Source organism: Schistocerca americana, chromosome 2 (assembly GCF_021461395.2).
Source record: "Schistocerca americana isolate TAMUIC-IGC-003095 chromosome 2, iqSchAmer2.1, whole genome shotgun sequence".
NCBI classification, from domain to species: Eukaryota; Metazoa; Arthropoda; class Insecta; order Orthoptera; family Acrididae; genus Schistocerca; species Schistocerca americana.
The window spans coordinates 1,064,150,926-1,064,176,258 of record NC_060120.1 but is presented as its reverse complement, the minus strand read 5'-3'; the positions used below and the strand labels follow the sequence as shown (position 1 = coordinate 1,064,176,258).

Here is a 25,333-nt window from a genome sequence, read left to right as displayed (position 1 = left end):
AGTAGTGTCATAGTTTATTACATTCTTATATGAGATAATTTAATTTCACCTTCTTGTCAAGCAACTGCAATGTGATTTTGGAATTTGCTATGAAGTAATATATATTATTAACAAAAAGTATGTGCAAGTTATATTCTATTAAACGTGTAGTAATGTTTCATTCAGGAATTGAAACTTGTTATCTGTATTAGATTCAGTGCCCACAAGTAGCCATTTAGCACCTTTATCCGAGACATATCACAGATTTGGTAAGAGAATACACTGGTTTCCTTTGTTTACATTAAGCAGCAACCAATGTTAAAGGATAAATCAGGTTCATGACGAAAACCGTCCGCTACCTGTGCATGTTCCAGTAGCCCCAGGGTTGAGGTCCAGAAGGAATTTCCTTAAGACTCCTTCAAGCTACAGCAAGAAAACAACTGTGGATCTCTCGACTTGAGAATCCTCTACCTGGCTTCCAACATTGGAAACATTCACATTTGGGCCTGAAGAGAATTGGCTTGTGTGGAGGTCACTCATCTTTCTTTGTTCTGGGGTTGGAAGCTCCAGGAATAGCCTTCAGAAATAGCACTTCCCTGTGGGCACAATTATGACCTGCCCGGTAAGAGTAAGTGATTTCATCAATCAAATACTATAAGTGATGACCTGCCCGGTAAGAGTAAGTGATTTCATCAATCAAATACTATAAGTGATATCAAACAGGACCCAAAAAAGTTGGTGAGGCTATAGTATCTGTAAAACTACACAAAAAAGCTATAAAATGACCAACACTGAGTAAGGTACAAAAACTGAGTCATATCTGAAATAAAATGTTTCTGGAAGATTTTCAACAGACTTGACTGATGAAAACACTGTATACATCTCCTTCAGAATGTGAAATCACAAAAATCAAAATGGTTTTGTTTGTTGACTGATTGTGGCTCTTGATATGTCAGATATTTTGTGAATTACAGTACCCTCATAGAAGTCATACAGATAACGAGTCATAACTCAATTCATTCTTTTTTTTTTTCATGTGAATGCATTGCTTCACCACCATACTGACTGACCACTGGGTATTCATCCGCTTCATTTGGGCAGCAGCTACAATGCAATATGGTTGATTACTGATCAGCTGAGCAACGTTAAAAAGTGTGATAAAACTGACGATCCTCCAAGTGTGAGATGTACAGTGTCATCTGCTTTTTATATGCACAGTAAGTCCAACTCTTGAAATTTGTACACAGATGACTAATGTTTACAGTAAGCTGATGAATGAAGTGTCACTTCGGAAGCAGTGTATCGTGTTTAATGGTGGACAGAAGAATGTTCATGACGAAGATTGCTTGGGCTGGCCTTCAGGACTGAAACAAAAATCCAAGAAGATGGGTGTTTCACAATTAGTGGACTGCAGTGGCCTACTTTTAAGATGCTTCAATGACTTTGCTGTGCAATTAAAAACAAGCAATGCAGAATGCTAACCAGTGGAGTCATCCTGCTTCATGATAATGTAGTCTGCATGCAGCAGGAGTGACAAAGAACTTATTTCAATGGTTTCAGTGGGAAATGTTTCAAATCAGCCATACAGACTGTATTCAGCCCCAAGTGATTATCATCCATCCCCCAAACTGAAAGATGTTTTGAGTGGGTAACACTACAGAAGTGGTGATGAACTTATAGAAGCTGTTAATCAGTGATTCAACAACTTCTCAGCTACTGAGTATGCAGACAAACTAGAAATGCTGTTAAAATTGTAAAAGTACTTAAATCAGAACAGTGACAGTGCAGGAAAGTAGCTTGGGTATCAAATTGTATGTAAAATACAGTTTCGTTTAATTACACAAAATAAAAATTTTTGTAGAAAAACTTGTTCTTTACTTTCCAAAAGACCCTTGTAAAGGGACATTGTCCTCTAGCATTACTTTTCCTCAACGGTAGTACTTGATATCAGAAATATTTTTCAAATTTTGGACAGGTCAGTATTATCTCAGCTGTTTTTCTGAAAAAATTCATGTAATTTCATACACAATATGTTATCTCACAAGTTAAAATTTATGAAAAGGAATTACTTTATTTTCCTCATTACAATCAATACTTAGTGTCTGTGAATGTACAGTTAAAATTGGTTTTCTTAGAAACATTTGAAATTACAAAATATTTGGCACACTTAAGATTTCTATTATTGATTATGCAATCCAGTACTGTTTATTATGTTTATTTCTTGATTCATTTATAAAATAATAGGAATTCATTTATCAAGATGAACTGTAATCCCTTCACAATATTTTTACCACAGAATGAAGTAGTAGTAAGCATGCCTCTGATGTGATCGGATCTATTTTTGTATTTTGAACAAACAATGTAATTTTGGCTTTGTTAATGTACAAATTCAAGACAATGTGATATAGTAAACTGTGACAGAATAAATTATAGTGAAAACAAAAAGTCTGCAAAGACAATCTTCAATATTATTTAGATCAATTGAACCACAAGAACCTAAAATGTGAGAATTTTAACTTTAAGAATCAGACTCCTAGACATGAAGAACTGGAGCCAACTGTGCAAGAAAAAGTAAGTAAAAAGTTTATTGTAAATCTTACTCCTCTCGAATCTTCTGAAAAGACTTCACCTTTGTGGACATTAACAACAACAAGAAAGGGAGGGCTAGATAACACCCTCATATCGTTTTTTGTTTGTTTGTTTTTTTTTTTTTTTCCTAGTGAATTGAAAACCAGGAAAAACACACTTGGAAAAAAACTGTACAATCTATTACAGCAGGCAAGCCTGAGTATATGCAGACAAAAATAAATATAAGAAAATGTGATGTACATGCTTTGATCAAAGACGACAGAATGAAACCAGATGTTGATTTGAGTAATTGCAGTTTCGGCTGAGTGTCCTTTGTTTACATAATAAATAAGTAAATAAAAAAACTAAACACGAGTAGTTACAACATACAGCATAACTAAACATTAATATCCAACTACATATATGGGACAAAACTGCTAATGTGGAGAAAAAAAAAAAAAAAAGAAAAAGCTTTGGGGTTGCTACAGATTTATGTTAAAAACAATATTCATCCTCTTGGAAAGCGGGCTCAATATATAGAACAGAAGGAACTTCATTGAGACAGCATGACTAACTTGATAAATACAAGAATCCAAATAAATATTTATTAATAATGTCTTAAATAACAGAGGACTGACATACTGAAGTTTTCATACTTCTGATGCTGCTGTATAAATTACACAAACAGTGACCTAGGATGATCGGGGCAAGTCAGGGGAAGTTGATGGAGGGCCACACAGAATATGGATAGAGGAGGTGGCAACATTGTAGGGAATGGGAATATATGTCACACCCCACTGTCACTTAAAATAATTTTATTTCGTCTGACATAATGCTCAACTTTGTTGTTTTTACCTAAGAAGCGAAAAAACTAAACAATTACACTGCAGATTAATTTTTCTCGCCACTCTTTTGCTTTGAACCTGATACATTTTTAAAATATGTATATAACCTGAGCTGCTTTAACACATATACTGACACCAATAGGATGTAAGTAACTACAGAGGGCACTACACAATATCCTATGAGTCATGTTCATTGTTTTATGTTGAAGACGGACACAAATATTATTGTCAGACGTAAATATTCATAATACAGTATTAGTTTCAAAAAATATTTTAATCAGTTACCTGAGGACAGGGAGAAACATCAAAAATATTTTTTTAACTTGTGAACAATCACTGGTTCAAAGGCACTTAAGTTGTAAAGTTCATTAAAAATGTTCTTTTAACATTGTTCTTCAACTGGTTACAATCCTGCAAATAATTTTCCAAGTAACTGTGGATTCAGCTTTGTACACATAAGCTTCTGGAAGTCAGAACCTGTGAGCCTGATACAGGTTGTGTAATGGAATCCAATCACATGTTTCATTCTCATAATGAGGTTTCTTGTGTATCTTTGGATATGGTGATTCAGGACAGCTTCCAAACTGTAACATGTTTAAATAAGAGTTTAAAATCAGGACACATTTTACTAGTACTGAGTAAGCTTAATATTTAATTATTTGCATGTATATAACTCAAAATTAACTGAAATATTTATTTTATGAGACAGTATCAATATGCACTTGGCATAAAGTGCTTTGGTGGGAAAAGATGGTGAATTTCAGTCTGTTACTGTTAGTATGGAACTTTCCTTTTCTACCGTTTTAATATGTTAGAAGATGCTAGTTGCTCACCAGTGCTGCTTGGCTTCAATGAAGCACTGACTGTAACTGCATTAACAGCCTTAAAAAAGTGCAGTATTCCTTAAACATGTGAGTTATTGGAAAATTAAGTTAGGTGAATATAGACTGTGATCTGCATTTATTTTATTATGAAACTTTATGTATTACACCAACAGTGTGGCCCCACTGGGGTGCTGATTTATCCATAGCACATCTTCAATCCAACAGGAACAAGGTAGACAATCTGTCTCATATTTAAGTATGCAAAACAACATTACAAGAAGGGGCAAGTGGACTGGAATGGGCAATGGCACTGGCTACTGGGGGCATTGACAGACCATTTGCTGGGTTGTAAAACGAACTGCACATTCAGTGGTTTATAGCCCCCTCTTTAGATGAATTTATGTGAAGTAATAAGACACACCTGGTGTTTGTACAATTTTGGGGTATCCTATGGCACTATCTAGTATCAAAAGGAAACAAAAAATGAATTTTATTCCATGGCACAAAGTTTCATGAAGCTCTTTTGTTGTAAACATGAACAAATAAATAAATGTAAAAACTTTCAGAGGTCATAGATTCCTTTTTCCACTATGGTTACAAAATGTATGTGATACAGACACTGAAGTAAGAATAGGTGGTGTCTAGATATAACATATAAAATAACTAGTAAGCATGGAAACACTTTGCAATTTTTAAATAAGTACGGGACTTGGATCTACATCCTAATCTCTCCCCCTCACCCCTTTTTGTCTATCTCCTTCTCTCCCCTCCCTCTCTTCATCACATCCTCACCCCCATCTCTTATCACATCCTCACCCCCCCCCCCCTCTCTCATCACACCCTCACCCCTCTCTCTGTCGATCTCCACTTCCCCCTCTCTATTCATTCTCCCCTCCCCTGCCCTGTCTTACCCTTTCTCTGACCCTGAGTCTCATTTTTTATTGTTGTAAAAAAAACCTTGATTGAGAATTGAAACTGCTTCAAATGAGTTTGTATATCAGTTGGAACCATTGGTATAAGTGGTATGAGAGACCCTCCAACTGCTGGATCTATGCAGAAAGTATCTTAAATCAGTGTTTTGCATTGTTTTTATCTGTTAATATGTAGGATTACTAAGTGTCAACTGATTCAGATTCCATAGTGTTCTAGTTATAGGTTGACAAGCCATTAAATCAACTTTCATATTTTCTGTACAACTGACAGTGAGGAAGAAAATGAAACAGCTCATTGTTCTGCATATTAGTTTTGTTTGAAAATATATTTAAGAAAAAAGAATTTATGTGAGTAACAAATTTGTGTAATGGTTTACATGGCCTCCCATCATAAGTGAAACAGACAGCGAGAAGGAAATAGAAACCACAAGTTTTCACAATACACCATGTCATTTTCTTTCCTGTAGTTGGTTTCAACAGAAACCTGTACATTGCAAAAAAAAAAGGGGGGGGGGGGGGGGGGGGGAATGAAGAGAAAAAAAGGAAACCACCACTATATATCCTGTGTTCACCTGAATGTTTATTTGAGTATTGTGTAAAAGTGTCCAATAAACTACTGCATAAAAATTTAAAGTAAATCAATCAACGACTTTTTGAGATTTTTCTATGTGTGTGTGTGTGTGTATATATATATATATATATATATATATATATACATCCTACACCTGCATATATATATATATATATATATATATATATATATATATATATAATATATATATATATATATATATATAATCTAAAAAGAAAGATGATGAAACTTACCAAACAAAAGCGCTGGCAGGTCGATAGACACACAAACAAACACAAACATACACACAAAATTCTAGCTTTCGCAACCAATGGTTGCCTCGTCAGGAAAGAGGGAAGGAGAAGGAAAGACAAAAGGATATGGGTTTTAAGGGAGAGGGTAAGGAGTCATTCCAATCCCGGGAGCGGAAAGACTTACCTTAGGGGGAAAAAAGGGAAAAAAGGGAAAAAAGGACAGGTATACACTCGCACACACACACATATCCATCCACACATACACAGACACAAGCAGACATTTGTAAAGGCAAAGAGTTTGGGCAGAGATGTCAGTCGGGGCAGATGTACAGAGGCAAAGATGAAGTTGAAAGACAGATGAGGTATGAGCGGCGGCAAATTGAAATTAGAAATTAGCGGAGATTGAGGCCTGGCGGATAGCGAGAAGAAAGGATATGCTGAAGGGCAAGTTCCCATCTCCGGAGTTCTGACAGGTTGGTGTTAGTGGGAAGTATCCAGATAACCCGGACGGTGTAACACTGTGCCAAGATGTGCTGGCCGTGCACCAAGGCATGTTTAGCCACAGGGTGATCCTCATTACCAACAAACACTGTCTGCCTGTGTCCATTCATGCGAATGGACAGTTTGTTGCTGGTCATTCCCACATAGAACGCTTCACAGTGTAGGCAGGTCAGTTGGTAAATCACGTGGGTGCTTTCACACGTGGCTCTGCCTTTGATCGTGTACACCTTCCGGGTTACAGGACTGGAATAGGTGGTGGTGGGAGGGTGCATGGGACAGGTTTTACACCGGGGGCGGTTACAGGGGTAGGAGCCAGAGGGTAGGGAAGGTGGTTTGGGGATTTCATAGGGATGAACTAAGAGGTTGCGAAGGTTAGGTGGAACTGGTATAGGGACTGATGGAAAGAAGGGTTGCAGCCAGAGATGGGAACTTTAAGTGTGAGGCCTTTGGGGGGTGATGCCAAATGTCAGACAAGCCTGAGAAAATAAAATATGGGAGTGTAATCCGGCTAGGGCGAAGGCATGTTTGCGGAGGGAATGTAAATAAAACTTAATGGGGTCGTTGTGAAGGTGTTGTGAGGGTGACATGGTACTAGAAGGTGGCTGCAACCCTTCTTTCCATCAGTCCCTATACCAGTTCCAAACCAAACAATCCATTGCCCTCACCCACCTAATCCTTCACCTACACATCCACTCAGCCAATCAACACGCCCATCAACTCCTATCCTTTATAAAAATCCTCAATCTTTCCTCTCCCACATCCACACCTGTTGTTCAGAGCATCCTCCTACAGGCCAACCGCAAATTAGAACAGCATGCCACCCTCCACCTTAAAAAACTATCCAATCTCCTGGTTTCCCACCTCCGGAAAGGCAACTCACTCACCCTTCACAACCTTTCCAGCAAACCTCAACCTCCTCTCATTGCACACAAACCCAGTCTCTCCCATCTACTCAATCTCCCACTTCCAGCTCCACTCCCTCCAAAACCTCAAAATTCCAATCAACGCAATCTGGAACCACAACACCCCAATTCAGTAGTTAACCTTTCCTCCAAACCTCTCTCCCAATCCGAAACCTCTGTCCTATCCAAAGGCCTCACCTTCAGCCCCACTCCCAGATTTAACCAAACAGCCCTCGTCAAAGATTTACTGTCCTACACCCGTACTCTCTGCTGGAAATATCACTTTGCCACGAAGAAAAATGATCCTAATCCTACTCCTAATGATCCAATTCCCCAAGACACTATCCAAATTGAACCATGCCTGGAACAGTTCCGTCCTCCGTCACAGCGGGACCCACCTCCTCTTCCTCAAAATCACCCTCTCCTAACCTTCCAGGAATTTCTGACTTCCAGCCTTGCCTCTCAATCCTTCTTAAAAAACCTTAATCCTACTCCCAACATCACCACTGCTGAAGCCCAGGCTATCCGTGATCTGAAGGCTGACCGATCCATCGTCATTCTTCCGGCGGACAAGGGTTCCACAACTGTGGTACTTGATCGTCGGGAGTATGTGGCTGAGGGACTGCGTCAGCTTTCAGACAACACTACTTACAAAGTTTGCCAAGGCAATCCCATTCCTGATGTCCAGGCGGAGCTTCAAGGAATCCTCAGAACCTTAGGCCCCCTACAAAACCTTTCACCCGATTCCATCAACCTCCTGACCCCACCAACACCCCGCACCCCTACCTTCTACCTTCTTCCCAAAATTCACAAACCCAATCATCCCGGCCGTCCCATTGTAGCTGGTTACCAAGCCCCCACCGAACGCATCTCTGCCTACGTAGATCAACACCTTCAACCCATTACATGCAGTCTCCCATCCTTCATCAAAGACACCAACCACTTTCTCAAACGCCTGGAATCCCTACCCAGTCTGTTACCCCCGGAAACCATCCTTGTAACCATTGATGCCACTTCCTTATACACAAATATTCCGCATGTCCAGGGCCTCGCTGCGATGGAGCACTTCCTTTCACGCCGATCACCTGCCGCCCTACCTAAAACCTCTTTCCTCATTACCTTAGCCAGCTTCATCCTGACCCACAACTTCTTCACTTTTGAAGGCCAGACATACCAACAATTAAAGGGAACAGCCATGGGTACCAGGATGGCCCCCTCGTATGCCAACCTATTCATGGGTCGCTTAGAGGAAGCCTTCCTGGTTACCCAGGCCTGCCAACCCGAAGTTTGGTACAGATTTATTGATGACATTTTCGTGATCTGGACTCACAGTGAAGAAGAACTCCAGAATTTCCTCTCCAACCTTAACTCCTTTGGTTCCATCAGATTCACCTGGTCCTACTCCAAATCCCATGCCACTTTCCTTGACGTTGACCTCCACCTGTCCAATGGCCAGCTTCACACGTCCGTCCACATTAAACCCACCAACAAGCAACAGTACCTCCATTATGACAGCTGCCACCCATTCCACATCAAACGGTCCCTTCCCTACAGCCTTGGTCTTCGTGGCAAACGAATCTGCTCCAGTCCGGAATCCTTGAACCATTACACCAACAACCTGAAAACAGCTTTTGCATCCCGTAACTACCCTCCCGACCTGGTACAGAAGCAAATAACCAGAGCCACATCCTCATCTCCTCAAACCCGGAACCTTCCACAGAAGAACCCCAAAAGTGCCCCACTGGTGACGGGATACTTTCCGGGACTGGATCAGATTCTGAATGTGGCTCTCCAGCAGGGATACGACTTCCTCAAATCCTGCCCTGAAATGAGATCCATCCTTCATGAAATCCTCCCCACTCCACCAAGAGTGTCTTTCCGCCGTCCACCTAACCTTCGCAACCTCTTAGTTCATCCCTATGAAATCCCCAAACCACCTTCCCTACCCTCTGGCTCCTACCCCTGTAACCGCCCCCGGTGTAAAACCTGTCCCATGCACCCTCCCACCACCACCTACTCCAGTCCTGTAACCCGGAGGGTGTACATGATCAAAGGCAGAGCCACGTGTGAAAGCACCCACGTGATTTACCAACTGACCTGCCTACACTGTGAAGCTTTCTATGTGGGAATGACCAGCAACAAACTGTCCATTCGCATGAATGGACACAGGCAGACAGTGTTTGTTGGTAATGAGGATCACCCTGTGGCTAAACATGCCTTGGTGCACGGCCAGCACATCTTGGCACAGTGTTACACCGTCCGGGTTATCTGGATACTTCCCACTAACACCAACCTGTCAGAACTCCGGAGATGGGAACTTGCCCTTCAGCATATCCTTTCTTCTCGCTATCCGCCAGGCCTCAATCTCCGCTAATTTCTAATTTCAATTTGCCGCCGCTCATACCTCATCTGTCTTTCAACTTCATCTTTGCCTCTGTACATCTGCCCCGACTGACATCTCTGCCCAAACTCTTTGCCTTTACAAATGTCTGCTTGTGTCTGTGTATGTGTGGATGGATATGTGTGTGTGTGCGAGTGTATACCTGTCCTTTTTTCCCTTTTTTCCCTTTTTTCCCCCTAAGGTAAGTCTTTCCGCTCCCGGGATTGGAATGACTCCTTACCCTCTCCCTTAAAACCCATATCCTTTTGTCTTTCCTTCTCCTTCCCTCTTTCCTGACGAGGCAACCATTGGTTGCGAAAGCTAGAATTTTGTGTGTATGTTTGTGTTTGTTTGTGTGTCTATCGACCTGCCAGCGCTTTTGTTTGGTAAGTTTCATCATCTTTCTTTTTAGATATATTTTTCCCACGTGGAATGTTTCCCTCTATTATATATATATATATATATATATATAAAAACAAAGATGCTTTCGCAACAAACTGTTGCCTCATCAGGAAAGAGGGAAGGAGAGGGGAAGACGAAAGGAAGTGGGTTTTAAAGGAGAGGGTAAGGAGTCATTCCAATCCCGGGAGCGGAAAGACTTACCTTAGGGGGAAAAAAGGACAGGTATACACTCGCACACACGCACATATCCATCCACACATACAGACACAAGCAGACATATTTAAAGACAAAGAGTTTGGGCAGAGATGTCAGTCGAGGCAGAAGTGTAGAGGCCTCGACTGACATCTCTGCCCAAACTCTTTGTCTTTAAATATGTCTGCTTGTGTCTGTATGTGTGGATGGATATGTGCGTGTGTGCGAGTGTATACCTGTCCTTTTTTCCCCCTAAGGTAAGTCTTTCCGCTCCCGGGATTGGAATGACTCCTTACCCTCTCCTTTAAAACCCACTTCCTTTCGTCTTCCCCTCTCCTTCCCTCTTTCCTGATGAGGCAACAGTTTGTTGCGAAAGCTTGAATTTTGTGTGTATGTTTGTGTTTGTTTGTGTGTCTGTCGACCTGCCAGCACTTTCATTTGGTAAGTCACATCATCTTTGGTTTTAGATATATATTTCCTACGTGGAATGTTTCCCTCTATTATATATATATATATATATATATATATATATCACACACAAAGGGTGGCACATGAAAAACTGGCTCAGAGTAGCGGATTGCTCATTGTCACCTAGCAACTCTTATCTATTATTTTGAAGATATTGTATCTGTTCTGTAGTGTCAGTACAGAAACCATTGCGACTTGGTTAAGCAGATATCCCAGGGAGATGTATCCTCTTCAAGAAAGAATCAGAATAGTGAATGTGCATGTGTCTACCAGTTTCTGGTGCTTCCATACCAAGAGAGGGCAGTACACAGGATTTAGTGATGAAGTGACATAATACAGGGTCACTTGCAAATGCAAGCTCTGTGTATTTGTACACCTGCAATGATTGCAGATATTCAAGCACGAACAGCACGTACAATGGTGCAACAAGTTAATGTTTCCCGTAGGTCTTGTCAAGGTGTTTTACACCATATAGGGATGAAGCCCTAGAAAATTACATGTGTCCAAGAACTCAATGAGGAAGGTAAGCAAAATGTGTGTATTACTATATATGGCTATGACAAACAATTGAGAGTGGAATGTTGGATCTGCCGCTGTCTTTCATGAGTGAGGAAGCATAGTTCAGTCTGACAGGACACGTGAGCTCCTAGAACACCAGATACTGGTCAACAAAAAATTCCCATATGAATAATGAGGAACCTCGTCACAGAGAAAAAAACAGTTTGTGGCGTGCCGTGACAGCAAGTCAGATTGTGGGTCTCATATTTTATGAAACAATAATGAAACCCGCTGTGTGTATGAGAATCTTTGAGGAATTTTACACGTGGTTGACTTCCTGTGAGTGTAGGTATGCTGTCTTTCAGCAGGTTGGGGAGACCTGCCACACTTAACATGAGTTGATTGCATGAATTCATGAAAGATTCATAGAAGAAAGGACTGTCAACAAAGGATTGTGGCTGCTGCATTCATCAGACAAAGGCATTTCTGCCTGTCATCTGTGGAGCAGTCTAAAGGGAAAATTGTACGCAAGTAACCCAGTAACATTAGAAAACTTGAAGGATAATATTTACAATGAAATTTTGAGAACTCATGTGCCACAGTTGTGCCAAGTGTACATTAACATGTTAGGGTTTGCACAAAAGTGCAGCAAAGCACAAGAAGGTCATTTTCAGCACCTAATGTCATTTAATGTAAAAGACGAGGTCAATCCACTTTGCATTAGCATATTTCTTTAGTATACAATTATTATACATTTATTTACTTTTTGTATCTGCTCATAGCGTACAACTAGTTTTGTGTACTTGGTGAACAGACTGTACTCGGAGCCAGTTCTTAGCATGCCAGCCTGTGTTATATACACTGGAAAAACATATAGCCTATGTCTGTCCAAATGTTCATTAGGGTATCATGTAAAAGCTTTATGTAAGAGTTATGTAACTATTCAAGATTTTTGATAAGAATGTTTACCCTTTACATGTTACATATAGATGTTTATGTACGAAAAATATATTTCCCATATATTTCCTACTGTTCATTAGAGTATCATGCAAAAATTTGAAGCAAATTGGTCAACAACTTATTGAGATTTTTAGTAACAATGTTTCTCCTTTATATATTTTAAATAAATGTACTGTATGTCTGTCCAAATGTTCATTAAGTAAAGTGTAAAAATTTGAAATAAATCAGTCAAAAACTTTTTGAGATTTTTGGTAACAAAACTTTCCTTTATATATTATATATAAAGTTACATATTGAGTATATTTGATGACTACTTGAATGTTCATTAGAGTATCGCGTAAAAATCTGAAATACAGCTGTCGAGTAAGTTTTGAGATTTTAGATAACAATTTTAAATGATCACTTGTCTTTACACAGAGAGATTCAGAACGAATGTCACATAATTTGTGAGTTGACTCTACATGTGAAAATAAACCAAAAAGGTCACACAAACATGTGTCTGATTTTCGATTGTTACAGAACTGGAGCAGGTTGAAGACTACACACATCCATGAATGAATATAATGACAAATGTGAACATTGTTTACTGAAATCATGTGTAGGCACTATGGTTGACCAAATGATAGTGGGACAGATGATCAATCCATCCTAAAAGAGGTGTGGGGATTCTCCAACAGATGGTACCACTGTGATGTCAGACAAAGGCAACAGCTGTTGTGTACCCAGTGCTGAATTGTGTTGACTTGTTGAAAAGTCCTGAAGCCATGTGCATGTTGTGCTCGGGTATTGCAAGTTCCAGTGCATGTGAATACCAACATGCCGCACACATTCACCCACGCAATATATGCAGACATGTGGTTTGTGTATGGATACTGTAATAATAGTGCCTGTGCAGCTCTGACAGGGTACCAGAGATGTTTTTCCTGATTGACACACCCCCTGTCCCATTGTATTTCTCAGAGTTTTTCATATGTTATTTGAATCCTGAACACTGCCCAGCATACATGTAACATCAGAACATGAGGCCATCCAGTTATTTGAGGAAAAGGAAGACATTAATTTAAGTATTAGCCGTCATCTCGATATTCCACAACTGCATGTGTGGCATATATTATATTCTGAAGGCTTCCATCCATTCCATTAGCAGTCTGTACACCTGCATCCAGGTATTCCATTTGCAGTCTGTACACCTGCATCCAGGTGAGTCAGTATGCAGACAACAATTTTGTGAATGGTTGGCTGTACATAGAGATGTCGTGCAATACACTTTATTTATAGATGAGGCTATGTTTACTCATAATGCTATCATGAACACCTGCAGTTCTCATAGATGGCCGATGGAGAATCCACATGACACTAGGGAACAAGATTCTAAGTTAGGTTATCAGTGAACGTCTGATGTGGTCTGTGTTCCTGCCAAATAGCGTAAGAGCTGCAGCATACACACATTTCCTGACAGGAGACCTACCTGCCATTTTGGAGGATGTGAAATTAGGGGACGACAGAAAATGAAGCTGATATGTGATGGATCAGTGATTCACTGTACTAGACAAATATCTCAGTATCTGAATAACACATTTCCTACATGTTGGATTGGCCATGATGGACACATTAAATGGCCTGCAAGAGCACCTAATCTAATCCCATTAGACTTCTGTTTATGTGGATGTGTACACTACACAGATGAATACATGTGAAGAACTTGTTGCTCACATCATCAATGCTGTTGCCCACATTAAAGTCTGCCAAGATGGTGTTCAATGTCTAACACAATATACCCTCCAACGCATTTGCAAGTGCACTGAGATGGGTGGGGAACTTTTTGAACACCTCTTGTAGGATGGATCAGTCATCTGTCCCACCATTATTCTGTCCACCACAACACCTACACAGCATTTCGGTAATAATATTCAGACTTGTCTTTGTAATCAATCATGGATGTGTTCAACACACTACAGTTCTGTAATGGTGGAGAATTGGACACATGTTCACAAGAGTTTTCAATTTGTCACATGTAAAATCATCTCATAAATTACGTGAAGTTCCTCTTGAATCACCCAGTTTAGTAGCATAGATAATATCACAGAAATGGCACACAAAAAAATTGTTTTAGTACAAGTCACAAAGTATGTAAGCGGTTTCAAAAATGGAAAGAAATATCAATATAAATGTATTGTTTGAGGCTCTCCTGGTGGACTAGTTGTATAAATGGTTCACAGGGGTGATGTCCGATGTTGTAGTGAAATACCCACAATATTGTTTTGGGACACCTGACTGACATTTTCAGGTGCGGCAAACACACTGCTGAACTGTGAAAATTGGAAATTTGTGGTAAGGTCTTATGAGACCAAACTGCTGAGGTCATGGGTCCCTAAGCCTACACATTATTTAATCTAACTTACTCTAAGGACAACACACATACCCATGGCTGAACTGTGACTGAAGCCTATTTATGACAGGCTATGTAGGAAACACAAAGGTGTCAAATTTGGTGGCCAACAGTGAAGGTATCCTGATTGGTAGTGGGAAGGATGGCTAAGCCACCTATCAGATGACAAAACGGAGACTTCGGTACATGAGCAGAGGCTGTTGTTCCTGCTGTGTGCTGCTGACAGCTGCCTCGGTGCTCTCTGTCATAAGCCGCATGATGGAATATGTGTCCATGCTGACACGTGACCATCATCACCATTGTCTTCTGACAATGTAAGTGTAATCCCTTATATGACCAATGCTTTCCCTTAGTGTCCAATGCTTTCCCATAGTGATCAATGTCACTTTAATACTGACAGCAATGGGTCCCATGCTGTGGTGTGCATTTCACAAGATTTGAGTGGTATGAATTTCCACCACTTCTTTATAAACACTGGACCTTCTCAAACTGAGACTGTCCTTCACTGGACCTAGATGAACTTGTGAGTTCTGTTGGTGGAGGGAAGACTCATTCAATTTTGTTTTTTGGTTAATTTTCCTTTCTCAAAGGACTAGCACTGAAGTATGACAAAATGACCACTCCTCTGTGTCTTCACTTTCTTCTAACTCTTTAGGTTGTCTAACATGTATCTGTGGAGGGTGCAGCAAATCTCCTATTCGGAATGTCCATTTTGCAGGAATACAGTACTGAGGTAGCACAGTTTATTGGATGAAGTATGCCTCTTTGTTACAACGGGTGGTGACAGCTGGTGGCCTGCCACAGTAACTCTGTGTATGTTGGTTTATGAAATGCAGTCCAGCCCAAATTGCCAATCCTCTTTTTTTCTGCACCAACATATCCATTACCAATAGTCTGCCTTCTTTATATAAATTTAATGTTTTAAAAAAGAGAAATTAGATGTTACAAAAAGTGCACCCAGTGATGTGGTGCCCTGGGGCCAGGTTTTAAATCCACCAACTAGAGTGCTCTTTCTCCAATATCTTTCATAAAAACATTAGCTACAATAAGTGACAAGTGACTTTATTATCCTTCCAGCTTCTCACCATTGAGCAATGGCACTTGACCACATCAAAAGCCATGAGCATATAAGATGGTGTGAGTTGCAAGTAATTCAGTCCATGAACGAAGTCTTCCAGGTTGCAGACATAGTGCTCATAATCTCTTACTAAAAATCTCAAACACATTGGCAGATGTTTTGCCAACTTGTATGTTGGCACCCCGGTATTACTTACAACTGATTACATTGGTATGCTGTTCTTCTGAATTTTAAGCAGTCCATATAGCCTGGGAGGGACAGGTGCTTGTGGATGTGGTCTCCTGGCCTCAACAGAAGAGATCATGCTGTTCCTGAGGTACCCTAAAGTTCTTTACTGTAGTTTGGCAGTGGGGACCTTATTCCGTAAATGTACATGAATGTATCTAATATTGTAGGCAGCTGTTACACATATTACAGAACTAATGGACCTTTTAGAATTCACACTTTCACACAACTATTGTTAAATTCTACAATAATTTATGCAAGCAAACAAATAGTCTGTCAAATGGATCAAAACCATACAGGTTGCTAGTTAAAATTTTTATAAACAATTTAGAAGAAAAGATTCTGGATTCTGAGCACCATAACATCAAAAACATTATTTTCTATTATAGATGTATAAATGATATCATTTTAATCAGTAATAGAAAAGACCGTATCAGTGAGTTAAACTAACTGCTCCACAGCTCCCTTGAAAATACAAGGTTCACAGTAGAGAACCAAGTAGATGACAGCATAAATTTCTTGCACCTGATCTTAGAATAACAAATACCAATATCCAAGTTATTGGAAACTTATCACAACAATAACTACTACCTACAATACTTTTTGTCATCTCACAGTCCACAAAATGAGAGCACTCCTGTATTGGTCTATGCATGACAGTGCACATATCACTATGTTCCAATAAGCTGCACATGAAAACGTGATTTTTCACAGAGTCATACCTTGTTTTCTATTGATTGCATAGATAAGGCGTCAAGTGTTTTGGATAGACCTTGATCTAGAGACCAATTGTATACCTGTCAGAAGAATGACAGTAGCTATCCTACAGAACAGGTTAAAAATTTAAATATTGCACATATCCTTCAGCCCAGCAAAGACCATGATTTTTGGATATGAAACATGCCAATTGCAAGGATGGAAACATCTGTAATTTCCATCCATGGCAATTTGTCAAACTTTTTACCATATCTTCTTAAGTTAATGATCTACAGAATCTTTGAAACTTTTTACAATATCATAATCCATTACTGGGATCCAAAGTGATAATACTTATGCAAATAAAACATGTAATATCCAGTCTGAGGCATAAATGTAGTTTTAATTGACATAGTGAACACATGGCAAGAGTTCTATTATTAGCACAAGGGTCCTGAGACCATCAAACTATGTTTATAGCCAGCATTTTTTTACCAAAAAACTCTGACATATGTCTCTGTATAATGTGCACTTCACACTTATACATATACACCCATAGTGATACTGCAGTGAGAAAAAATTGGCCAAAAAGGTCTTTACAGGCATGAAAATGACTTAAAAGACAGCCAAAAATTATGTAAAACTGAAAAGACTGAAAATCCAATAAAATATTTCTAATAAGTGTATGTGCAAAAAATCTCTCTGCAGTGGCAAGCTCCACATGTCTCACCTAGTGGGGCACTGTAAGGTGACAGCACATTCATGTTGCTGGATTCACTGTTAGTGGCTGCATTTTATTTATTTATTTATTTATTTATGCATTTATTTTACCTGGCAAGATTAGGGCCTTCAGGCCCTCTCTTACACCTAACCAGGCATGCTCAGATTCAACAAATTTCAGTTTCTACAGAACATTAAGGACATATAACATGTTATACAGTATCAATGTTAAAAAAAAAAAAATAGAGATTATAAAAGTAGTACAATGATAATTATAACAATCAAAAAATGTGTTGGGAGAATCATTTTGCAATTTGTTCTGATCCCCTGATGACTTTATTAGGCATTAAATGACAGTGTCATCTGCAAACAAAATGTTTACATTTATTTGCAAATACCTTTACCAATGTTTCACATGTAACTGAATGCAGATGATAATCTATCATCATTGTCCTGAGTTCACTGTCGTCCTTGTATTACTTTAATACACTTGTTTTAGCTCCACCACAAAGGAAATAGTTGGGTGGAGTTAGATCTGGTGGGTCTCCAAAGATTTCATTTTCATTCAGCAGCGCAATAAATGGATAAATGATCTGGGAACAATAGCCATCGAAAGTTATGGTAGTATCAAAAGAGCTTGGCCATATAATTTGCGCTCCCATTATGGCAACCCACACTTTAATTTTCTTTGTGTGCAATTGTGTTTCTCTTAAGGCATGTAGATTTTCTAATGACCAAATTTGTAAATTTTGGGAATTAATGTAGCCATATACATGAAACCAAGCCTTGTCAGTGGAAAAGGTTCAATCTAAAAACCAACTCCATGTCAGTTAACAAATCACGGAAATCATTCACAATACACTATTCATTTTCCATGGTCCTTACAATACAGTTGTAATTTTACATGGGTACATCCCCAGTTCTTTGGTTATGGCCTTATGTGCTGTCAAACAAGAGACTTTAGCCTCTTGCAATAATCTCCTCACTGATTTTGTTGAACTCTGCAAATTGATGTCTGAAATGTTGTCAAGCATCCGTTCTGTTAAAATTGTTGGCCTACCAGTTCATGGTGCATCATGAACTAAAACTGTTGTCTGGAATTTGCCAATTAAATCATGTATAGATGTACAGCATCACAATGTGGACATCTCAAACCTCCATAAACTTTCCTCTGCATGGAAAATAAATTTTCCTCTGCACGGAAAATATCTTCCACTAAAAACGCTCTGCCTGCAATAGTAAGCATTCTCACTACACTAAGCTTATATAAGAACTGGACAATAACACAACAGCTACAATGTAAATACAACACTACTACGTCTACCTTCCCACTGCACGTCCACAGAACACATGGCAGAACAGACATGAGGAAAGACTTTGCAGACACATGATATATATATATATATGTATCGAAGTATATAAATAAACTGTCCAAACTTTACTGACCCATAGAATTCATTTTATATAAGAAATATACTCTGCTGCATCAGGGAAAAGAAGGAAACAACAGGAAACATGCTCCTATTGCAACACAAAACAGGCAAATATTTTCCTCTTTAAAAGACTCTGACAGAAAAGGGGGGAATCAGCTGCCTCAATACTCGTATCTTCCTCACCAAAAATGTTTGCTTGCAAACATATTTGCACTAGTTTGTGCTTAAAGATATTAGCAGAGAGTCAGAGACAGTAAAAGAGAGAGGAGACTGTGAAGGTGGGGGAGTGGCAGTGGCTGTGAAAGGGAAAGAGAGATGGATGAATGAAGACAATAGCAGTGGGAACAAAAGGGAGAGGAGGGAGTAAAAATGAAATGTAGAGATGAGTGGTGACAATGCAGAGACATGGGGGGAGGGGGGGGGGGGGGGGGGGGAGAGGGGCTTGGACCCCACACAGACAAGCGAATTTTAAAATGTCGGTACAGCGGAGGGCCCATTTTGGACCAAAACTTTGAACATGTGGATGTACAGGAAAAGATAATTGGAACTGTGAGCTGCTAAGGCATGGTGGAAACAGTAGCAGTGGGAAAGAGAGACAAAAGGAGACAATGTATGTGAGAGAGTAAACAGTGGCAATGAGATATGCTGTAAATCAATGGGAGGAAAAGGAGATGGAGGGACAGAAACTGTGTGGCAGTAAGGAGAAGATGCTGCATTTGAAAGCTCAACTACAAAGAGAGACTGTGTAAATGGATTAGAATGTTCTGTGTTAAAAGAGCATGAATATGTTTACATGCCAAAACTTTTGATGGGGAAGGTAGAATGAGGATTGAGGCTGCTGTCTTCCCACTTTTCTGTCAGAGTCTTTTAAAGAGGAACATTTTTACCTTTTCTGCACTCCAAGAGGATCTTTTTTCCACTGGAACTCTTAATGTAATACTCCAACTATCACCCTTGGGAGTTAAATTCAAAAAGAAATGGAAATAATAAAACAAACAGCCATAGAAAATGGCTACAGCAGCTCCAAACAAGATTTACTGAGAAATGACACAAAGAAAGCATACAGAACAATATCTAACCCCTCCCCCAATCATTTTAATACTGCCTTTTCCTTCTTCCAAGGAAAAGCCATTTGTTTTATGTTAGGCATTCAGACTAAAGTTCAATATGACAGCTAAAAGGGGGATCTTACTCCCAAGGAATGTGTGCGTACCTAATTAGGCCTGACTGTTTACTTAGTGGCATATGCCTTTTCACTCCTTTCCACCTCCTGAACAAAAATCTTTAGTTTATTATCATTAATGTGAAAGGGTGGCTAAGGTAATGACTGTATACTGAAGCACCAAAAATGGCTTTGAGCACTATGCGACTTAACTTCTGAGGTCATCAGTCACTGAAGCACCACCTTTTTATTATTCAAGCAAATAATATCACACTTACATTCCTACCTGCCCTAGTTCTTTCATACTAACAAGCACTTTCTATTTATCTCACAGAGGTAGCCATTGTCCCTATGACGCACATACCTGGGCTCTAGCTCCTCCGTTTCATCTTATCACTTTCCTTGCTAACGTTAGAGTGCCTCCCTGTGCTCCACTTAACTGCTGCACTCCTAGAATAATGGGAATTCCGCGAATCAGCAGTGCTCCCTTAAAGAGGCAGTGGCATGTAAGGGTAAAGTTGACACTGAAACAGTGTTGTTGATAACCATACAAGGATCAACTATAAATAAACCCATGATACGGCAATGGGCACTTGCATGACACCATCCTAAGTAAACCTATTTGTGGACTATCTAGAGAAATCCTACCTAACAGCACAGAATATTAACCTCTCATTAGGTGCAGATTCACTGATGACACCATCATGATTTGAATCAAATTATGCTGCCCTTCCCCATTTTTTTTCACCTGGTCCTCCTCAGATGTGCACACAACTACCTCCATTCACATAAAAACCTACCAACCATGAACAACACCTCGACGCTGACAATGCCAGAAGCCTAACCACTCACTGTCACCACATCTCTAGTGATGAATAGCCCCTCTCCAAATATGTCAAGAGTCTTACTAAGACTTTTGCAGTCTGAAGCTACACTCCCCACCTTGTCCAGAAACAGCTCTCCTCAACCTTGCATTGCCTGACACCTTTCATTCCCCACATACCCACTGAACAACTGAGTCATGTTCTTCACCAGAGTTTAACTACCCCTTGTGCCCTGAAATAAAAAATATCCTCCTCAGCCACGCCACAGTGGTGTTCTGCCACCCAACCAATCTATGCAACATTCTCGGCTGTCTTTATGCCACTCCTGCTCCCAGTTCCTTGTCGCATGGCGCACTGCCTTGTAATAGACCTAGGCGCAAGACCTGTCTGATATACACTCCCAGTACCACTCCACTGCAGTCCAGTCATAGGCATTTCCTACCCCATCACAGGCAGGACCACCTGTGGAAACTGCCACATGGTCTACCAGCTTAGCTGCAACCACTGTGTGTCATTTTACTTACATGAGCACGACAGCTAAAAGCTGGTCAGCTGCAAAAGTGGCTACCACCAAACTGTGGTCAAATACAAATAAATGTACCACTGGCAGAAACAGTATTATTTCATATGTTCTACACAGTTTATTATCTCCAATCTACTGCCTTTTTCTTACTTCAAGTATATATTATGTAAACATGAAAGAAAAAGAATATGTGATTACTTGAGAGAATTTGTAGACAGTGATATGTGTAGTACTTGGGTGTCAAAATCCAGCTGGCTGAGCATGCCAATCAAAGGTCCCCTCATATTTCATTTCCTTGCAAACTACAACAAGGCTGCCATTATGTATTATTAGAACTAAAAAGAAAATACTACCTGATTATGCTCCTACATGACACCATTACAACATATGATCTGTATTTCTGGTGAAGACTAACATGAACTGTTTCAAAACTACTGCACAAAATGCCAATAGTTCAGCTGCAACATTTCAAAACTGGGCACTGAGAGGAGGATCATAAAATTGATTTATCTCTATTCTCACTGCTGCTTTACTCATTCATTCCATTGTAATTCATAACAATAGCATGAGATACAGTAGAAATCAATCATTTAAATACTTGTTAGGCACATCAAGAGTAATTTGTGAAATCAAATTCCCTAAAAAATGCAGACATCTTTTGAACAAATCTGACATCACTTGCTCATCCTGCCTGTCCTGTTTAATAGACTGGATATGTATCACAGCTAATTTTATAGACACCTGAGCTCTTAAAGGGGGGAATGCACTGGTTTCAGATTATGAATAAGATTATTTTTTGGACTATTGTTAGTAGAAAGTGCTTGTTTTCAACTGTACTTGTTTAGGAGGAGATGCTGAATCCTAAAACTGGTGTCAACATTTTTTTCTTTCTATTAAATTTGTTATTAGAAGTGTCAATAGTGGGGATTCTGTTATTGGTTTTATTTCTGAAAATACGTCTGCCTGCTTAGCTGGGTGGTAACGTGCTTGCCTCTCAGGCAAGTAGGTCTGGGTTCGATTCCCGGCCAGGTTGGAAATTTTCTCCGCTCGTGGACTGGGTGTTGTGCTATCCTCATCATCATTTCATCCTCATCACCAGCACGCAAGTCGCCCAATGTGGCGTCGACCGGACTAAGACTTGCACTCAGTGGCCGAACTTCCACACATGGGGCCTCCCGGCCAACAATGCCATATGTTTGTTTCCATTTTTTTTTCTGAAAATATTATCCATTATGGTTGGTTTGTATCCATTATTGACTGCAATAGTTTTAATCATATTAATGTCAGCACTGAGTCTTTCATTAGATAAAGGAGTGGATGGTAGAATGGAAAAAGGCTTTTTTGTGAGAACAAGGGTGTGTTGCACAGGACGGTACTATTTGAGCAGTGCAGATTTTTTTCTTTTTCTTTTTGCAAAAGATACTGAATGAAAATTTATTATAAACTATTATTAATGTTACAACCAAATAATTTATCTGATGTTATTCGTTTTCAAACTCATATGTGAAAGTAATGTTTTCCTGAAGTTCATTAAAGATTTTGAAGAGATGATTAATGCTGTTACTAGGCTCTCTGTATATAATCAAAATGTCATCTACATACCTTGAATATGAAAGAGTACCTAGACTGAAACATTTTTCTTCTCTGGAGTTTATGGGTATTTATGCAACAACAACCACTAATGGATTACCCATTGCAAGACCATAGGATTGCTGATACAATTGTTCATTGAACTCAAAATATATTTGTATACAGTTTGAATTAAATAAAGAAGTCAGTAATCTGCTCATCAGAAATTTCTTTCTTGCGAAGATGTAAAATTATTTTCTACTGTATCTATAGCTGTTTGCCACATAAGTTTGTGTAAAGGTTTTTAATACCAAATGACACCAGCTTGGTATTTTGATAACAATGTAAGTCTTTAACTTCACTAATGAGATTCTGAGTGTTGGAAAATGAATAATTATTTTGAAAGTCTACTCACCAAGCAGCGGCAGAACATACACAAAAAAGATGGTTGTAATTAGGCAGGCTTTTGAAGCTAGTGGCTTCTTCTTCAGGCAGAAGGATTGAAGGGGAAGGACTGGAGAGATCTACAAAATGGGGTAGATTTCGAAAAAGCCACCCAGAACGTTTAATTACAAGCTTCTTTGATGTGTGTGTCCTATCACTGCTTGGAGAGTAGATTTCTTTTATCTATCCAATTAAATTATTTTGTCAACATTTTCGTTGTAATATTATGAAAAGGATAGATTTCTACTCATCAAATTGAGGAGGTGTTGAGTTGCAGATAGGCACTCGAGAGGCTGTTATACATTTAAGTGTTCAGCCAAAAGGCCTACTTCAGAAATAAAAGAGGCACACATGCTCACAAAAGTATGACTCATGTACACATGACCACTGTCTCCTCCCACTTTGCCTCAACTGCAACTGTGTCTGAGGTGAGCAGTAACCTGGGATGGGGAGAGGGAAGTATAGGAGGATAGGGGTGTGAACTGGTGTTGTGCTGTGTGTGAGAGGGTACAGGACAGGGGCTTTTAGAGAAGCAGAAAAGGAAGAGGGGTGAAGGAAAAAAGTAGAGAAGAGGAAAAGATTAGTGGCTGCACTAGCAGAACAGAAGGCATTGTAGTGCTGGATTGGGAACAGGAAGGAGCTGGTAGGTGGAGGGCAGGTACTAGCAAACACCCCCCCCCCCCCCCCCCCCCCCCAGTGGTGGGAATGAAGGGCATGCTGTAGGGAGAGTTATCACGTGCAGTTAGAAATATGGTGTTGGTAGAAAGAATCCAGATGGTGCAGGCAGCGAAGCAGTCATTGAAGTAAAGCACATCGTATTGGGCAGCATGTCCAGAAACTGGGTGATCCAGTTGTCTCTCGGCCACAGTTTGGCGGTGGCTGTTCATGTGCACAGACAGCTTGTTCCTGTAGAAAGCAGCACAGTGGTTGCAGCTTAATTTGTAGATTATATGGCTGCTATCAAGGGAAGCCCTACCTCTGATGGGATAGGAGATGCCTGTTACAGGACTGGAGTAGGTGGTGGTGGTGGTGGTGGTGGTTAGCTGTATGGGACAAGTCCTGTACCTAGGTCTATTGCAAGGATATGAGCCATGAGGCAAGGGGTTTGGAGCAGGGTGGTGTAGGAACAGACAAGGATATTGGGTAGGTTGATTGGCAGTGGAATATTACTAGAGAATAAGCGGGAAATGTAGAGGGTAGGCTATTCCTCATTTCAGGGCACCCTGATTTCAAGGCACCCTGGAAGAGAATGTGATACAGCTGCTCCAGTCCTGGGCGGCATTGAGTCGTGAAGGGAGTGCTCCTTTGGGGCCAGATGGTGGGAATGTGGTAGCTGACTGGAGAGACAGTTCACAGGATACATGTTTCCATTGGGTGGGTAATTACAGTCTATGAAGGCCTCACTGAGACCCTTGGCATATTTATATAAGTCTCTTCATCACTACAGATGCAATGACCATAGGTGAGTGGGCTGTACAGAAGGGAATTATTGGTATGGAATGTGTGACAGCTGTCGATGTTGAGGTGTTGCTGGTGGTTGGTAGGTCTGATGTGGACAGAGGTACTGATGTAGCTATCCTTGAAGCAGAGGTCAACATCCAAGTAAGTGTATTACAAAAATCATAATTAATTTCTGAGTCAATTTTGGAACCCACATATTTCATTAAAGCTATTTCTTGTATTCCCTTACCAAGATCTTATTCAGTGATTTTACGTTCATACGCAAGGAAAATTTTTCTGACATCTTTATGGCCATGATGTTGTGTCTCTTGTTTCTTGACCATGTCACTTAGAATTATAAATAACGAACTTTCCTTTTCAGCACTGCTTAATGAGGAGGACCAGACTTAATTCTCTTTCATTTGCAACTGTATTCTTGCAATAAATACGTTGCAATACTTTACAGCTGACACTTTACCATTTCCATAATACAGTCACTTTTGTTTATCATTCAAAAATGACTTTTGGTGTAGCAACTTCACTTCTGCTCACGA

At 39.9% G+C, this 25,333-nt stretch overlaps 1 protein-coding gene across 1 annotated transcript in view; it reads right to left on the bottom strand.

The window, feature by feature from the left end:
* Positions 1-3,789: 3,789 nt before the first annotated feature.
* Positions 3,790-25,333, bottom strand: part of LOC124596559 (Down syndrome cell adhesion molecule-like protein Dscam2) — a 183,605-nt gene continuing 162,061 nt past the window's right edge. The window contains exon 8 of the mRNA XM_047135744.1: positions 3,790-3,976. Coding sequence (XP_046991700.1) covers positions 3,863-3,976 — 114 coding nt within the window. The 3' untranslated portion in view covers positions 3,790-3,862. The remainder of the gene's footprint in view (positions 3,977-25,333) is intronic.